This window comes from Malus sylvestris, chromosome 16 (genome assembly GCF_916048215.2).
Source record: "Malus sylvestris chromosome 16, drMalSylv7.2, whole genome shotgun sequence".
Classification (NCBI taxonomy): domain Eukaryota; kingdom Viridiplantae; phylum Streptophyta; class Magnoliopsida; order Rosales; family Rosaceae; genus Malus; species Malus sylvestris.
The window spans coordinates 34,583,765-34,601,268 of record NC_062275.1 but is presented as its reverse complement, the minus strand read 5'-3'; the positions used below and the strand labels follow the sequence as shown (position 1 = coordinate 34,601,268).

The 17,504-nt window shown below is 39.7% G+C and overlaps 2 protein-coding genes across 2 annotated transcripts in view; both read right to left on the bottom strand.

The window, feature by feature from the left end:
- Positions 1–12,941, bottom strand: part of LOC126606676 (AAA-ATPase At2g46620-like) — an 81,958-nt gene extending 69,017 nt beyond the window's left edge. The window contains exon 1 of the mRNA XM_050274050.1: positions 12,925–12,941. The gene's annotated coding sequence lies outside the window, so the exon portion shown is untranslated. The remainder of the gene's footprint in view (positions 1–12,924) is intronic.
- LOC126606672 (AT-hook motif nuclear-localized protein 8-like) lies at positions 2,207–11,890 on the bottom strand. Its single transcript, XM_050274047.1, has 5 exons — positions 11,189–11,890; positions 11,026–11,078; positions 8,660–8,791; positions 2,931–3,092; positions 2,207–2,778 (listed from the first exon to the last, which is right to left on the bottom strand). Exons 1-5 carry the CDS (start codon positions 11,688–11,690, stop codon positions 2,500–2,502), a joined length of 1,128 nt encoding a protein of 375 aa, XP_050130004.1. The 5' UTR covers positions 11,691–11,890; the 3' UTR covers positions 2,207–2,499.
- Positions 12,942–17,504: the final 4,563 nt, after the last annotated feature.

The window sequence follows — 17,504 nt, the reverse complement described above, 5'->3', positions numbered from 1 at the left end:
AAATTTCAACTTACTAATTTTGTAATAAACAAAAAGAAAACTTGTCATTTTCTCACTAACCCTTTTCTGTTCATTTTAATTTTCACTACATTCCTAGTTAAACAAAACTATAAATCAAACTGAAAAACAATAATTTGCTCCTCTGAAGACAGAGATTGTTCAGGTTCTAAATCCATTCTAATGTCGTACTAATGAATAATGACAGAGATTGTTCAGGTGGGTCTCAGTCTTTGTCGCCTATAACCAGGCAAAGCAGATTGTATTGTATTGCATTGGATTGTGTATTTGTATTTGATTTGGATTGCCTGGCGCTCTGGCTTTTAGTCTAGTGTTAAGCCTACTTGTCTCCTCTTGCAATGAATTATGCATTTTTATGCATTGTTATTGTTTAATAAAAGTGACGACCCAACACTCCATGTGCATCATCTTCCCTACCCTTTTCCCTTCACCCTTCACCCTTCACCCACTACCCCTCTATCCTTGTTGTTCTGACAGCGACTCCTTTTTTCATAACAAAGGAATCAACCCCAGATAAGAGACCCAAAAAAAAAAAAGAATTTTCTTACCATAAGTTTCTGGGTTTACACTGTGGAATCCTATTCAATCCAAACAACATGCCTAATACTCAAGAACACGTTCAATCTTTAAGCACATTTATAAAACAGATTTAGAATTTTAAAATCCTATGAGCAGCAGAACATAAACATTAAAATCCAACAGAAAGACAAAGCAGCCAACCAATTCATGTGGATCTTCCTAACTCGTCCAAAAAACCGTGCACATAGTTCACCTGCAAGCATCAGTCCACAACCAAAAATTAGACAGAACCAAGGAATACATAAGGAACCAAGAGATGGGAAAAAAAAGATCAACCAACAGAGGAATGAGAAGCAAACACCAGAAAATTTTGAAGAAGCACAGAAATGAGCAAAGTGAAGCCCAAAAATCGAATTATGGTTCTAATAAAGCAAAAGGAAAACAAAACAATAAACAATTAGTTTGAAACAGTGCATAACCTATTAAATCAGAAGGAAAAACCGAAAACTCATACCCTGCCATATACCCCTCTGTGACTCTCTCCTCACTAACCCTGTGCACTAACCCATTAATTAATCCCAAAAAATGCATCCCCCTATCCGTCTCTCTCTAGAAAATCCAAAATCCCCCAAAACCGGACCTAACATACTAAACAATCAGAAAATCCACGGCAACATTTAAGAATACAATTTTAAAAAGAAACTTATCTTTGGATTTCGGGCATGCAGCGCAAGATCCTGCACACCCCACCCTCAGTAGGGTTTGTCGATGTCCCCTACCCCGTCTCCCTAAAATCCCGACGACCCATATGGTCTTCTCTGACCATACCCACCATCCCATCTGCATCAACAGTGCCGAGACCCCTACCCCTCCCGCTCGCTCTCCTTCCATCGCCATCTCTCCCTCTGTATCTGTCTCTGTGCCTCTATCTTTCTCTCTCTCTCTCTCTCTCTCTCTCTCTCTCTCTCTCTCTCTCTCTCTCTCTCAGGCCCTCCCCGAAACCCTAATCGAACAGGACCAAATGATAGCTGAGTCGCTGACCCCCCATCTCGCCCAAATCGGAGCACAAAATTGCCCTTCATAATAAACCATGCCCACCATTAGATTGTAATCTGTGATGGGCAAAAACGTAATTAAAAATTTTTGGGCCTTACTGAGGGCCGGGCTTCGCAGCTGAAGCCGACACATTTGGGCCTGGCTGAGGGCCTGGCTGCTGGCCCAAAAACAATGGAAACACCAATGGTATGGTTGTAATTAATCTGAAATTAACCACTATCATTTCTACAGTGCCAATTCCAAACCTTTCCTTTCTTTAGACTAAAGTAATGTCCAGTATAAATTTTATGATTTAAAAATAATTTTAAAACTCAAAACCAAATAAGTTTTTGAGTCTTAAAAAAATTGTTTTCAAGAAATGTTCTTAAAAAAATGATTAAAACTTCTAAATAGATACCAAACAAATCCTAAAAATTCCTCGCGAACATAGCCCAGGTGACTTTGAGAGTCAAAAACAGGCCCGAGTTGCTGTAAGCAGAAGAAAATACAATAGGGAGCAAGGCAGATTCCATGACACGAGACGACCGGAAAAGCTGTAATAAGATTTCACGCAAGTTTGGAACCAATGAAATTTGATACCCGTAACACAAAAAAATATAAGGTAAAAAAAAAATTTTAAACGCAATTTTCAACTCACGAGAAAGTAAAGAACAGGCGGCGTATTCTCAGCAATAAGCAATAGCCATGTTTCAATCATACGTAGAGAGAGAGGGAGAGAGACGAAGAAAAAAATGTTAACTACCATAAAACAAAAAACTCAATAATCTAGAACTAAATAAGCCCCCCAGACTCGGAGTTGCTTCGGATCGGACAATGGAGGATTTCAATCGGCATTTGAAATAAGAACGCAATCAGTCAAATGCGGTTACTGTACTTGTAACCGGCTAGGAAGTATCATCGTCTTCTTCATTGTTGAGCTTGACCCCATAATTGATACATCTGCATATTATGAATGGGTTGATTTGCATTACTGTAGAGCACAGGTCCCCTGTTGCTGTTGTTGAGAGGACTGCTGCCATTCTCGTCAGACGACTCGCTTGACCCTCCTCCTTGAGAGGACGGGCTGGCTGCTGTCATTGGCGCACCAAAGTTCAACATTTGTGATGCTGGGGGAGAGGAAGTTCCCGACTTTACCAAGTTGGGGTTGGATTTCTTCCCGTCGGCAATGAAACTACCCACAATCACCTGCAGTTAAAATTCAAATTGAGCTCGAATAACAGGGTTATATTTTTTAACTTGAAAAGGTTCTCGCCCTGAATGTCCTTTACAAGCACAGAAGGTGAACAGTCATAATTTCATATAACAGATACGCTGAGCAAATAATAGCAGAATGGTACCTGTACTGGTGATGCTGCCATTAGCATGCCAGCAACTCCACCTCCCAAAACTTGACCATCAGACCCTGCTAAGGATACACTCAAACCACCACTTCTGCTGCGATTCCCATTATTTTCAGAAAACAAGTAGGAACCTGACAGGGAAATAATCTCATATCGACCCTGCAAAGGAAATACAGAGCTAATAAAAATTTAGCAGAAAGAATAAATAAACAACCAATTATTAAAAACAAAAAGCAGCTGGCTTAATGAGATTGTCGAACAAATAACACCAGAAATGGATAGCATGACACCATAACATTGAGTGCTCAAACAAATTTGTGAATCCAATGGAAAGGGTATACATTTACCAGTGTATCGGTCCGTGTGTATGTGCAGTGGGCGTGAACGTGAGTTATTGTGCTTGTGGAAAATCATATATGGGAGAAACTGCTCCAATTATATATACAACAACAACAAAGCCTTTTCCCACTAAGTGGGGTCGGCTCTATGAATCCTAAAACGCCATTGCGCTTGGTTTTGTGTCATGTCCTCCGTTAGATCCAAGTACTCTAAGTCTTTTCTTAGGATCTCTTCCAAAGTTTTCCTAGGTCTTCCTCTACCTTTTCGGCCATGAACCTCTGTTCCGTAGTCACATCTTCGAACCGGAACGTCAGTAGGTCTTCTTTGCACATGTCCAAACCACCGTAACCGATTTTCTCTCATCTTTCCTTCAATTTCGGCTACTCCTAATTTACCTCGGATATCCTCATTTCTAATTTTATCTTTTCTCGTGTGCCCACACATCCAATGAAGCATCCTCATCTCTGCTACACCCATTTTGTGTACGCGTTGATGCTTCACCGCCCAACACTCTGTGCCATACAGCATCGCCGGCCTTATTGTCGTCCTATAAAATTTTCCCTTGAGCTTCAGTGGCCTACGACGGTCACACAACACGACGGATACACTCTTTCACTTCATCCATCCAGCTTGTATTCTATGGTTGAGATCTCCATCTAATTCTCCGTTCTTTTGCAAGATAGATCCTAGGTAGCGAAAATGGTCACTCTTTGGTATTTCCTGATCTCCGATCCTCGTCCCTAACTCATTTTGGCCTCCGTTTGCACTGAACTTGCACTCCATATATTCTGTCTTTGATCGGCTTAGGCGAAGACCTTTAGATTCCAACACTTCTCTCCAAAGGTTAAGCTTCGCATTTATCCCTTCCTGAGTTTCATTTATCAACACTATATCGTTTGCGAAAAGCATACACCAAGGAATATCATCTTGAATATGTCCTGTTAACTCATCCATTACCAACGCAAAAAGGTATGGACTTAAGGATTGTTGATGCACAAAATCAGTGAGGACTTCGGTACAACAGAAAGTATTAAGTTTGTGATCTTCGCTAGATTGCTTCGGTCATTAGTGTGGATAAGTATGTAAATGGATAGAGACAGGAAAGCAAACACAAGATGTACGTGGTTCACCCAGATTGGCTACGTCCATGGAGTATAGGAGTTCTCATTAATTGTGAAGGGTTTACACAAGTACATAGGTTTAAGCTCTCTTTTAGTGAGTACAAGTGAATGGTTTAGTACAAATGACATAAGGAAATATTGTGGGAGAATGATCTCGTAATCACGAAACTTCTAAGTACCGAAATGTGGTATCGTCTTCACTTGCCTTATCTGTCTCATAGGTAGATGTGGCATCTTCTCTGGAAGTACTCTTCCTCCATCCAGGGGTGGTATCTTTAACTGGTAAAGATGCACAAGGTAATGTATCAATTTCATTTGAAGCTTCCTTGTAGTTTCAGGCTTGGTCAAGCGCGATACAAACCATGTAGTAGGAGTCCCCCAAGTCGCTGAGCTATGAGATCTGCTGGAAGAGGTGACAGACAAGGTAAGCAATCAGAGCTCCAAGCAATCAGTCCCACATCAGAAGTTTGATTTCGAGTTCCGGCTGATTGTTCTCATTCTCCCTATCTTGCAGGCAGCATGAAGGATAAAGAGAAGAAAAGGAGGAGATGATATGAGATACTTTTGCTTTTGAAGAAGTAACTTTCCACAGGCTTATTCTTGAACTGGGCTAGAGGGTTTTCTGGTTTCCTCCAGAGTTTAAGACCGACTGAAGAATTTGAGGGTCAAAACAAGTCCATCAAATCTAGAGTACGTTCGACCCTGCTGATATGGGATACTTTTGTTGTTGACAAAATAGTGGATGTATCGGTACGTGTTCTGTTACGCTTATATCCTTCTCACTTGCCCTATCTGTTCCTCAGGCAGATGTGGTATCTTCTCTGGAAGCATAAGATGCTGAAGATGAGTACTCGAGAGCAATGCCAGGTAAGTAATCAGGTAAGGAGTTCCAGGCAGTCAGTTCCTGATTGGAAGTTTGATTCCAAGTGCTGACTGATTGCTCTCTTTCCCCTTGTCTTGCAAGTAAGAACAAGGCCAAAGGAAAAGACAGGAAAAAAGCATGATATGGGATACTCTTGCTTTTAACCCTGATGATATGAGATATTCTTGCTCTGGTGTAGCTTGTTTGCAGAGGTATTATCGGGGGAAAAAAAAGCTGAGTATTTCGAGAGGTTTCGTTGGGAGTGCCCTATCAAATATGAGGAAGGGTTGAGCATTTTTGCAGGTCTGCCTGTCCGTTGAGGATGGAAGTCAACATATATAGGAGTCTCCCTAACAACAAGTAGTAATGTTATTCCTTTACCCTGCTTGGTCATAGCACAGTAGTGGGAGCTGCCAGCTTCACGTGTTTTAACTCTGTCAGAGCACTTTGAAAAAGTGGTCTGTGGTATCTGAAAAGCTGATGTTGCGTGTGAAAATTACAGACAAGCTTTATCCAAGGAAATCTGGCTCTCGAAGTTGAGAAAGTGGTGCCTCTTTGGTTTTCGAACAAGCAATCCTGTCAGGGATCTGGCTCTCGAGATTCGGAGAACAATGCCTCTTCGATTTTTGAGAAAGCAATCATGCTGGGAGTCTGGCTCTCGAGATTCGGAGAGTGGTGTCTCTTCGATTTTTGAGAAAGTAATCATGATGGATTCTGGCTCTCGAGATTTGGAAGGCAGTGCCTCTTCAATCTTGGAGCAAGCAATCTTGTTGGGAATGTTTTCTCGAATGTGAGTAAAGGTTGGGCATGTTTGCTAGTCTACCTTGCCACGGAGCACAGAGGTTGACACACAGAGACTTTCCAATTATCCAGCAGTGGTCCTGTTCCTTTACCCTTGTGGGTACTAATATGGTAGCTAGACCTTCAAAATTTATGTGTCTAAACTTTGTTAGTGCTGTTTCTTTGCTATTCTTTTACCCTTCTTGGTCATAGCGATGTAATAGAAGCTGCAAGCTTCACGTGTCTAAACTTTGTCAGAGATCTTTAGCAAAGTTATCTGTGGTACCCATAAGTTGATGTTGCGTGTGGAAAGTGGATGATTGAACAGTAAGATTCACGTGCTTTCTACTTCACCAGAAATCTTCGACAGAATGCCCGTAATTTCCGCAAAGCTAAGTGCATGTGACAGGTGCTGACAAGGCTGAAAAAGCAAGTGCCTCTTCGATTTCTGAGATCGGCCCTCGTGGTCTCTGAGCAGCCCAGCTTTTGAGAAAGCAAGCGCCTCTTCGATTTTTGAGATCGACCTTCGTGGTCTTTGAGCAGCCTAGCTTTTGAGAAAGCAAACGCCTCTTCGATTTCTGAGATCAATCCTCGTGGTCTCTGAGCAACCCAGCTTTTGAGAAAGCAAACGCCTTTTCGATTTCTGAGCAGACACCTCTTCGATTTCTGAAGCTCCGTTGAGTGCAGATTTTTATAGAGGCTGGCATTAAGTTCCAAAGCACACTTGAATCTCCACCAGTAGAAGCTCCCTTCTTGCATTTCTAAGATCTTGATTTGTCCGACCTCTTCTCTCTTCAACACCTTTGAAAATATCTGGCCCCTCCGACCGTCGTTTTGACTTGAACCTTGTTGAAGAGGCAGCCACGCCTTCTCCAGACAACATATGGCGCACATCCTTCTTATCCCCTACTGGTCCTCTTACCGTTGGGGATTCCGTGATGAAGAATGATATGACCGTTGCGGTGGTGGCCAGGAACCTTCTCACTCCCAAAGATAACAGACTACTTTCCAAACGGTCTGATGAGTTGGTTGTTAAGGATTCTCTGGCTCTCAGTGTTCAGTGTGCAGGTTCTGTGTCTAATATGACCCAACGCCTATTTGCTCGAACCCGCCAAGTTGAATCATTGGCGGCTGAAGTGATGAGTCTCAAACAGGAGATTAGAGGGCTCAAGCATGAGAATAAACAGTTGCACCGGCTCGCACATGACTATGCTACAAACATGAAGAGGAAGCTTGACCAGATGAAGGAATCTGATGGTCAGATTTTACTTGATCATCAGAGGTTTGTGGGTTTGTTCCAAAGGCATTTATTGCCTTCATCTTCTAGGGCTGTACCGCGTAATGAAGCTCCAAATGATCAACCTCCGATGCCTCCTCCTTCTAGGGTTCTGTCCAGTACTGAGGCTCCAAATGATCCCCCTCCGATGCCTTCTCTTTCTGGGGCTCTACCGACTACTGAGACTTCTCCTAAGCAACCTTTGTGAAGGCTCCCTCTTGTTTGTTTATTTTGACTCATGTATATGTACATATTTGTAACTTATCAGAGATATCAATAAATAAGCTTTGTTTCATTTCAACGTATTATGTTAAATACACCAAAGCCTTCTTCACTAAGTTCTTTGAATTCTTTGGATAACTAGTCTAAAAGGCATTGGTTTGATCTGCCTAGTTACAGATAAAGAGGTAAATCTACTATTTTTTCTTACCTCACACACCATTAGATAAACAACTTGTAAGAGCTCACGTCTCATGGCACGAGTTTGCTAACTCAATTAAGTTTATGTTAAATGGAAACCTTCTCTTCGTCACAATGCATGGTCACCCACCCTTGGATTTGATAGGGTTGAAATTAAAATTTTAAAAGCACATCCATTTATTATGCACCCCTGATATCAAATCCAAAGGCGGGTGACCAAGAGAACGGGACTCTTATGTTAATTACTTCTGACAGGAAGCAAAAGTGGAAACTTATTTATGATGGATACTAAATGACATGGAAATTCCATCAAGGACTAACATAATCATGGTATTAGAAAACCATAGGACCTACTAAGGTCCTCCATGAAAACCATTTTCATCCAATAACAAAACCAAAATCAAATTATACTGATGTAACAGAAATTGATACTGTTATATCTGTTGGCCTCAATTTTTGTATAACGAGGATATACAGTGCAAGCTTACAGGGGATACAACCTATAGCCTCCAAACAATAAAAACATAGCATTCTTGGAGGAAACAAGAAAAAAAAATATGATTCATTTTCAAGGCAACAACAGCATTCCAGACTGAAAATAGCAGAAAATGAACTCTCACAAAAGAAGATGTTCAGCTTGAGATGCCACAAGTCCACACTACAAAATGACTCATTTTTTTCTTAGATCATGACATATACATTAAACAGATAACATCTTTTCTATTGGATACAAAGAAAAGTATCTGCAAAATCAAGAAGAGGAAGGTAATAACATAATTCTACAAGAAAAGTATTTGTTATCTCAAGTCCTCTCAAACTCATTTCTTATTCTCTAGATACTGCAATATCACAGTAAGCACATATAAAACAAAATATATAACTCCATTGTCCATTCAAACATAACTGTTTTAAAAACATCAAAAGTTACCTCATATGTGACAGTACCACCAGACATTGCTGGCTGGCGAAGGGTAACATTGCAGATGGCACCATTTGCAGAGAGAATGCAAACTGTGCGTGGACCCTGCTGTGAAAAGGCCATAACCTTTGCTGCTATATCCTGAAAACCATAAGGCCACACAAATGAGAATGCATACCATAACTGGGCAAATTTATTAATTATCTTTATTGTACTATGCAGAAAACTCGAATTGGAATTAAAAATTGGAAAATGATAACATAGTCCTGAAGACTTAAATGCCATAAACCAGTGCATAAAAAGAAATGCCAAGTGAAGTATGTGACCATTGTGGCCGATTAAAGCATCGCAGAATAAAAAAAAAATTATCAGCATAAAAAGGATGCAAATATAATTTACATAAATAAAAGAATAATCCTTTATATGGTCCAATGCTGCAGATCAAAACAAAAATAACCCAAACAATCCAGGTTATCCCAAATGTTTGCCAGAGATTCGAGTAATTATAAAATGATCAATTCATCCAACAGTAACAAATTTAAAAATTTACATAAAAACCATGACCATTGGGTGAGAATAATGATTCTGTTTGTATGCAGAGACAGCCATATGTCTTAAGATAATTAAACTTACAGATTGAATTATGATATAATGCATGCAGTAAATCATTGTTAAACTGAGGTACAATTATGTCTGATTTACATCATTGGAGGCACAACAGAAACAAAAGGAAAAACGTATTCATTCCTTGAAACCAAGGTTTGAAGGCTCTGTGCACAAAATGTGGCATAGCTTATGCTTCTTATGTTATATCACTCATGCAAAATATCTCCAGCCTCAATCACGACACATATTGCACTTTGCATACATATATCACTTAAGCATGTGGGTTTAGTGAGCCATCACTTGTAGGGATGTGCAAATCATGGTCGCAGCCAATCAACACAGCCCAGTCGAGCAGGGTGAACCAAGTTTAAAATAATTAAAGTAATTATCTGTAAATCCATAAAACCATAAGAACTGATCTGTGCTTTATCAAAATATTGAAAATGCCCGGTGTCACATACTCATGTCAATTACTTAATACTAATGGGGCTACTCCCACACTAATCCACCCAATTAGCCTTAATCCCCTCAGATTTTCATCAAATTATATATCCCTGCTAATTTTCCAGCCTTTACTCACACTCTAGCTTTACTTCCTGCCACCATTACAGCACCACAGAACCAGTTGTTCCACCACATCTCTACGTATATCAGTCTCCTCTCAACTGCTTCAGTGCTCATCCCTCCTTATTGTGATTTCTCTCCTCATCTCTCTACACATCCCACCCTCTCATTACCTCCTTTGTCCGCACTTCCCTTGCACTGTTCTCCTTCCTAAAGCGATTAATTAATTTTTATATTGTTTGATGGTTCTTATAACAGAAATTTGGAACACTTATTTTTAATATTTTTTTTCTAATTTGTTCTTCAAAACATTTGAATATTGTTTCTTAATTGTTTTCCAATGACAGCAACACAAAATGTATTTTCAGCACTGTACCAAAAATGTCAATATTTAAGACATATGCCAATGACAACATGCAAAAGAAATTCACAAAAGATAAAAGTATTCCATACATAAACAACCGTACTGAAAAACCTATCAAGTGGTATCTTCATTGGTTAAAACAAAAAGCAGGATATACGTGGCACATCCATTAACAACAAACTACTTAAATATTTTTCATTCCTTATTAAGAAAAGATGAAAGATTTTCTCACTTTATAGCCTACTTTCCTAATACTTCCATGTAAGCACAATGACGTTTGGTGCTATATACAGATTCCTGTCTTCTATAATCTTTTATGAATTAATTATTTTTTCATGATCACGACCACATAAATTGAAGAAATGACATGATTTTCCAAACAACAAAAACAAAAGAAACGAAGACAGAAACCAAATTATTAAAACAGACAGCACTGAATAACACAAGTATTTACACAATCGAGAAACTACATTATATATTCTCTTCAGCTTTAGTATCAAACAACACAGTCAATATATTTACACAGCTATTTCATTATACCACTCAAAGTCAATATTTCCCCCATTCATATGAACTAGAACTTCACTTCCCCTTCACACAACTATTAATGATTTTTTGTCAATAAGGCGCAACTATAAATGAGATTGAAGGTCATCCCTTATTGCACTAAAGACTAAAGTAAGATTAGATTTATGAGTAAACATACATTTGAATAATGCATCTCCTGATACCATATATAGAGATATAAACAGCCCAAAAATAACAAATTTCTCCAAAGGAACTAATATAACTCACTCTTCACTGACTACAATTTGCTCTTCACATCAACAAAGTCACATACCTCACCGGCTTGCACCATAATAACATGAGGCGTGAATCCAACTCCGCCAGCTCCTGCACACAGCAAAACCAAACACCAATAAGCACAATGTACATCAGTAAACTACAAATCCACACCCCATTTTCGTTCTTTACAACAATTTCAAACTCAGAATCTCAATTACCCAATGCGTCCAACTGCTTCTTGCCCGAACCTGGGGGCCTCCCCCGGTTCTTCTTGGCTGGGGGCTCCGAAGACATCGTGCCACTAGACTCTCCATGGGTCCCAGGTGCGGCCGAAGCCGAAGAAGGAATCTGCGTGGGCGTCAATCCCAAGGCAATGTTGCCGTCAGGCGAGTACTTCCTGGGCCGCCCTCTCTTCTTCTTGGCAGCCGAAGCGGAAGAAGAGTCGATGTTGAACGCTCCGCCGCTGCCGCACGGCCTCAAGGACCCATCGTAGGGGCTGGGGCTCAGAGAATCCATCTGCGGTTTTGAAGCGGGCTGTTGCTGCTGCTGCTGCTGGGCCACCACGTTGAAAGGGAAGCGTCCCGGGTTGGGGCCGCCCATCATGGGGCCCGAATTAGGGTTTATGTTGGCGGTGGGCATGGAGGAGGGATATGAAGATGGGCCCACCATCATGTTCGGCTGCTGAGGCGGCTGTTGCTGCGGAACTTCCCGCGAATCCATTTGTGGGGGGGGATCAAGAAGGGGGCGAACTGATTTCGCAATGGGGTTGTTTGGATTCCGGGAAAATGTACTACTTATACTTAGAGAGAGAGAGACAGGAGAGAGAGTAGCGATGGTGGTGAAATCGAAAATCTAGCAGAGAAAAAGCGTTTGATTAAAAACTAGGGTTTAGATTTTGTTTTTAGGGTTTAGTGATTATTGTGGCTTTCCCCTTTTTATAATAAAACGAGTTTGTTTAAGAGTTTATTTGGATATACATTTAAAATGACTAAAAGGGTTTTTAGTGAAAATATTTTTTAAAATAATCATTAATAAAAATGCTAGTAAATCCTGAAAAAGCACTTAAAGTGTTTTCTGGAGCACTTAAAGTGCTTTTGAAACCCAAAAATATTCTCTCTAAAAGCGCTTTCGATCATTTTAAAAGCATATTCAAACGAGCCCTAATTATTTTGCCAATGCCCGCTGCTGCGGATCTCTTTTTCTTTTGTACGTGGCAAGGAATCAGACTACTAATAAAACTCTTTCGTCCCCTTTTTGGGTAAATTGCCAAAATGGTCATTGAGATTTGCATAACTCATCACTTTGGTCCCTTAGATTCCAAATCCATAAAAGTGGTCCCTGAGATTGTCCACCATCCATCATTTTGGTTATTCCATTAAAAAATCCGTTAAATATCCCAGAGCTCTTGGCCAAAAGTTTGGGTAATTTTCAAAGCTTCTAACTCAATCGTTTCTTAAACAAATTCGACCCGTAATATATCAAAATGAAGATAGGAAAGTGTAGAATACGATTATACCTATTTTGAAGCCCAATGGTTGCCAGAGATTGCCAGAAAATAGCCTCAAAGTTTACTGGTCCGAAAATAGCCTCAAAGTTGACTGGTCCAAGTGAAAACTTGAAAACTCGCCGGAAACTGGGTAAACTTTAAATGTTCATAATTTCTTCAATACGCAACCCTTTTGAATAACTTGATTTCGTTGAGTATTGAAGAAGTTATGAATGTTTAAAGTTTACCCATTTTCCGGCATGTTTTCAAGTTTTCACTCGAACCAGTCAACTTTGAGGCTATTTTCTGGCCATCTTCAGCAACCATTGGGCTTTGAAATAGGTATAATCTTATTCTACACTTTCCTATCTTCATTTTGATATATTATGGGTCAAATTTGGTTAAGAAACGATTGAGTTGCGAAGCTTTGAAAATTGCCCAAACTTCCAGCCAAGAGCTCTGGGACACTTAACGGAGTTTTTAACGGAATGACCAAAATGATGGATGGTGGACAATCTCAGGGACCACTTTTATGGATTTGAAATCTCAGGGACCAAAGTGATGAGTTATGCAAATCTCAAGGACCATTTTGGCAATTTACCCCCCCCCCCCCTTTTTATCTTTTTTGGGTGGGTGACAGATGCTACACGAACAAATGAAATAACTCTGGGCCAAGCTAGCCCATGATGTTAAAAAAAATAGTTATATTTTGTGTTTCATAATTTCATTTATTGTTCTAAAAGTTTTCATTTAACGTTGTCTAGACCCAACCTAGGCGTTAGGCGGTTTATCACCGTTCGGATTAATCGCTAAACATTTGAAAATTAAAAAATGGCCCCTAGACGTGCTTAGGAGCCCGCCTAAACCTGCTTAGGTCATAATTGGATGAACACTTATTATATGCTTGTTAGTCATGTTTCAATATGTACTAATACTTAATAATCTATATTTCGTTCTTTTGCAATTTATATATTCCAATACAATATGTATCTTTTTCAAGTATAAGTAGTCATTTTTTTATATGTTATATAATAAGTTTAACATATTGTTGATCCTAAAAACAGCCAAACCTACGTGGCTTGCAAGCCAAATAATTAATAAGCTAACTACGGCCTTCGGTTATGTGCGAGGCGTGCCAACTAGTCAGCCGAGCTCAGTCGGGGAGTAAAATGTGTTGATGTTGCGTTGAGCGCACTGCTGACTTCTCAATCTTGCAACCGCGGTCGAGGAAGGAACACGTCTCGGCCTTCGGGTTCTAGAGCCTGAAGATAAGGCTATTAGTCTTGCGAAGTTCACAGATCGTCAGCGTCGGGTTCGATCACGGTAATTATATTCCTAAGAGTATAAGCACATCGAGCTAGCACCAAACTATACGGACACAAGTACTCAAAAGAGATGTATGTCTTAATGGTGAATGTGGTTCGGCCGTCAAAATGCCGAACTCTAAAACTTACTTGTGAATATCCAATCATAAAACAACTCGGCGTTTAATGTGCCGAGCCTAGTAATCTGTAACACCTCACTTCGCCGAAAAGGCTGATGAGATGACCTCTACCAACAAGGACTCAAAAATCCTTGTCGACTGAGACTTGGATAAATAAACAGTTGGTCTCGAAGCAGTGTTGTTTATCCAAACTAAAGGTGCTCCTCGATCGGCTGATTCTACGGCTTCAGTGCTGTTTATCCAAACTGAAGATGTGTCGGCGAGAAAAAAGAAAATAAAAATCTCAAGGTTATTGAGAGGTTTTGCGTAGAACGAGAATTTGCGCAGGGCAGTTTGTGTGTTGAATTTGAGGGACTTTGATTGGTGAAAAAGCTTTGTATTTATAGCAGAGTCTCCTTGATCGCCAATCCAAATAGAAGCCTTTTCCAAATATACCACAAAAGACAATATCAAACTAACTGATATTATCTTTGACATATTTTGGCAAAAATACCGCTAGTCTCCTTACGCCCAAAGACTTTGACAAGAGGACTTTGAAATTTCAAAATACCCTTATCATGTCAAACCCATCTAACAACATCCATCACCATGCAGAACAAAAAGCCTAGCCTACCTAGGTTTCCTATGTCATCATTATCCAAGACCCTTATTTTTCTTTAGGTGATGTCAAATCCCACGTGCTAATTTCCTATCAATCTACACGTCCACTGCCAGCAAACCAAAGTTAATTTGAACTCTGTTGTTGTTGCTTTCATTGGAGATAATGAGATTCCCATTTATCCCGTTGTATAAGAAAAAATCAAGATGAATCATATTAAAAGATAATTATTATGATAAAAATCATAATATTATCCTTCAACAATAACAAAATTATATTCACGCTTCGATCCGACGGTTGGGAGCTATGTCTACTCAGCGACCTTGATTGCACGGGCCAATGATGTAATTTTGGGTCCAAACACATATAAAAAATGTATATCGCCTTTTCTCCATTTAAATTTGAATGTTTCTCTTTGTAGTTTAATGAATTTAATTTTCTTTTAGTGTTTGTAAAGGATGAATGAGAATGAAGATAAGTGACTAAGGGAGAAAAACATGCTAGTCTTCTTTCTCCCCTAGGGCCAGCCTCTTTGAAGGAAAGAGAGAGAGATGTGCTCTCTCATTTCTTTAAAGAAAATCCCTAGTAGGGAAAGGGTTATAGTTATCTTTATATAGCTACTAACATTGAGTGACACAATTGAAATTAAAATTAACTCTCTCTTCTCTATTAGTGGCTTTCTCTAGTTAGAGGGCCTTTGTGCCTTTTTGTATTTTCGTTGTTGTTGATGCACAAAACCGAAGGGGTCTTGGAACAAAGTAAATCCTACTGTGATCTGCAAGAAATTAAATAACACAAGATGTATCGTGGTTCACCCCAATGTTTAGGTTACGTCCACATTGATATTGTATTTCTCTAAAAGGACTATGAGGGAGAGAAAGAGCCTCTGTAATGAGAGTGAGGATTTGAGAGGGTGAGAGTCAGGCCTAAGAATTGGCCTCCCTAATTGTGAGGGTGAGGGGTCATTTTATAGAATAAGGGCTCCTCACTTATTACATATTTGCCCCTTCCTTTATTACATAATTACATTTAGGTCCCCCGAGTATTTATACGAGATCTAAATACGGAGGCCCTAAGTATGGTATAAACAGTAGTCCCCTAAGTCTTCAGTCAAGAGAGTCTTTTGGTTGGAGACTTGAAATTCAGTCCATGTGTGGGCCGAAGTAACTAGATGTCGTCTTGAACTAATACTTGATATGAGGTAGTGCTCAAAGAGAAATGATGCTCAAGTAGCACATCTTGCGAGGCTGCTCGGCTTATGGCTTATGTTGCCTTGGTTGGCTCAGCTTGTGGCGTTGAAAGTGAGGGAGTTCCTTTTATAGAATAAGGGCTCGCTCCTCAATACATGAATAATGGGTGCTTTCTAATGAAAGTGAGGGAGTCCCTTTTATAAAATAAGGGCTCACTCCTCAGTACATAAATAATGGGCTAAGTCCCCCAAGTATTTTTCATGAGGCCTAGTTAAGGCCCAATATATGGTGTATAGTGTAGTCCCCCAAGTCTTCGGTCAATAGAGTATGTTGGCTGGAGACTTCAAATTGAATCCATGTATAGGCCGAAGTGGCGGTTGTTCGAAGGCAGTATTTGTATACCCTGCACTAAAGCTTTGTACGTGAAGCTTTGCAAGTGAAGCTTTGCAAGTGAAGCTTTGAAGCTAGAGCTTTGTAAATGAAGCTTTTGAAGCTAGAGCTTTTGTAAATGAAGCTTTTGAAGGTAGAGCTCTGTAAATGAAACTTTTGAAGCTAGAGAGCCTCTATAAATGAAGTTTTTGAAACTGATTGACATGAGTGATGCTCATGAATATTTATGTTGATTGACATGAGTGATGCTTATGGATGTTGACATGAGTGATGCTCATGAATGTTGACATAAGTGATGCTCATGAATGTTTATTTATGATTGATATGAGTAATGCTCATGAATGTTTATGTATGATTGACATGAGTAATACTCATGTATAATTTGAAGTACTAGGTGTACTTTTGATCACCTAGTTGGTGATAATTGAAGGAAATTTGGTGAAAAACATGTTCATTTGAGCAACATCTATGGCATGCAATTAACAATTAAAGGCGGAATCATGCTTGTATGCACTCAAAAACAAAACATTACCCATGAAATTCAAAGCCTAGTAGAAGGGTGAACCAAGACTCAACTCAAAACAAAGTGAGTTGAGAAACTTTATACCTTTGTTGATTCTTCTTTGCATAAGCAAAGGCTAATCACCCAAGGAGAGGGCCTTCATTCTTGCTTCTTAGCTCCATGGATTTCTTGGATGAGGATGGTTGAAAAGATTTTCCAAGTTCCCAAAGTTGAGAACCGCTAAGTCTCCACACCAAGGTAGGACTTGAAGAAGAGATAAGTGACCTAAAGGAAGTAAGATTGCTAGCTAAAATCCTCTAGGGTGGCCGGCCTCTTAGAGACAAAAATAGAGCTTGTGTTCTCATCTTTTCTCTAAAAGAAACCCTAAGGATGAAATGGCTATAAAGTTGCCTTTATACCACCTCACAATGGAGTGGCAAACTTGCAATTAAGCCAAGTTCACTACCCCTCTCTATATGGCCGGTTTTCCCAAGCCTTTGGGCTGTTTTGGGCTTCTTGAATTTTGTTTCTTAAGTTGTCATACAACTTAAGCTAATGGGCTTGACGATTCGAAGCCCAATTTGGGCTTTAAAGCCCAAAACTAACTCAAGGTTTAAAACGAACTTATTTGTTTGATTAATTAACATATTAATTAATTCTTGCCATAAACAATTAAACCATTTAATTGTCCTTACTCATCTCCTTTGTTTCTTCAATCTCTACTTTACACGGTGTACGATCCATTAGGTTCCTTTTAGCGAGGCAGTGGGCGATTAGAACTTTTTCAAATCAATTGTGAATTGAAACTTACTTTCAATTCTCCTTTTAGTGATTATACACGTTTACGGCTCCACAAACCATGAGTGACACCTAGCAGCATGTCATGGTTACCCAAGCTAATCAGAAGAGTTGGAGAACCTATTC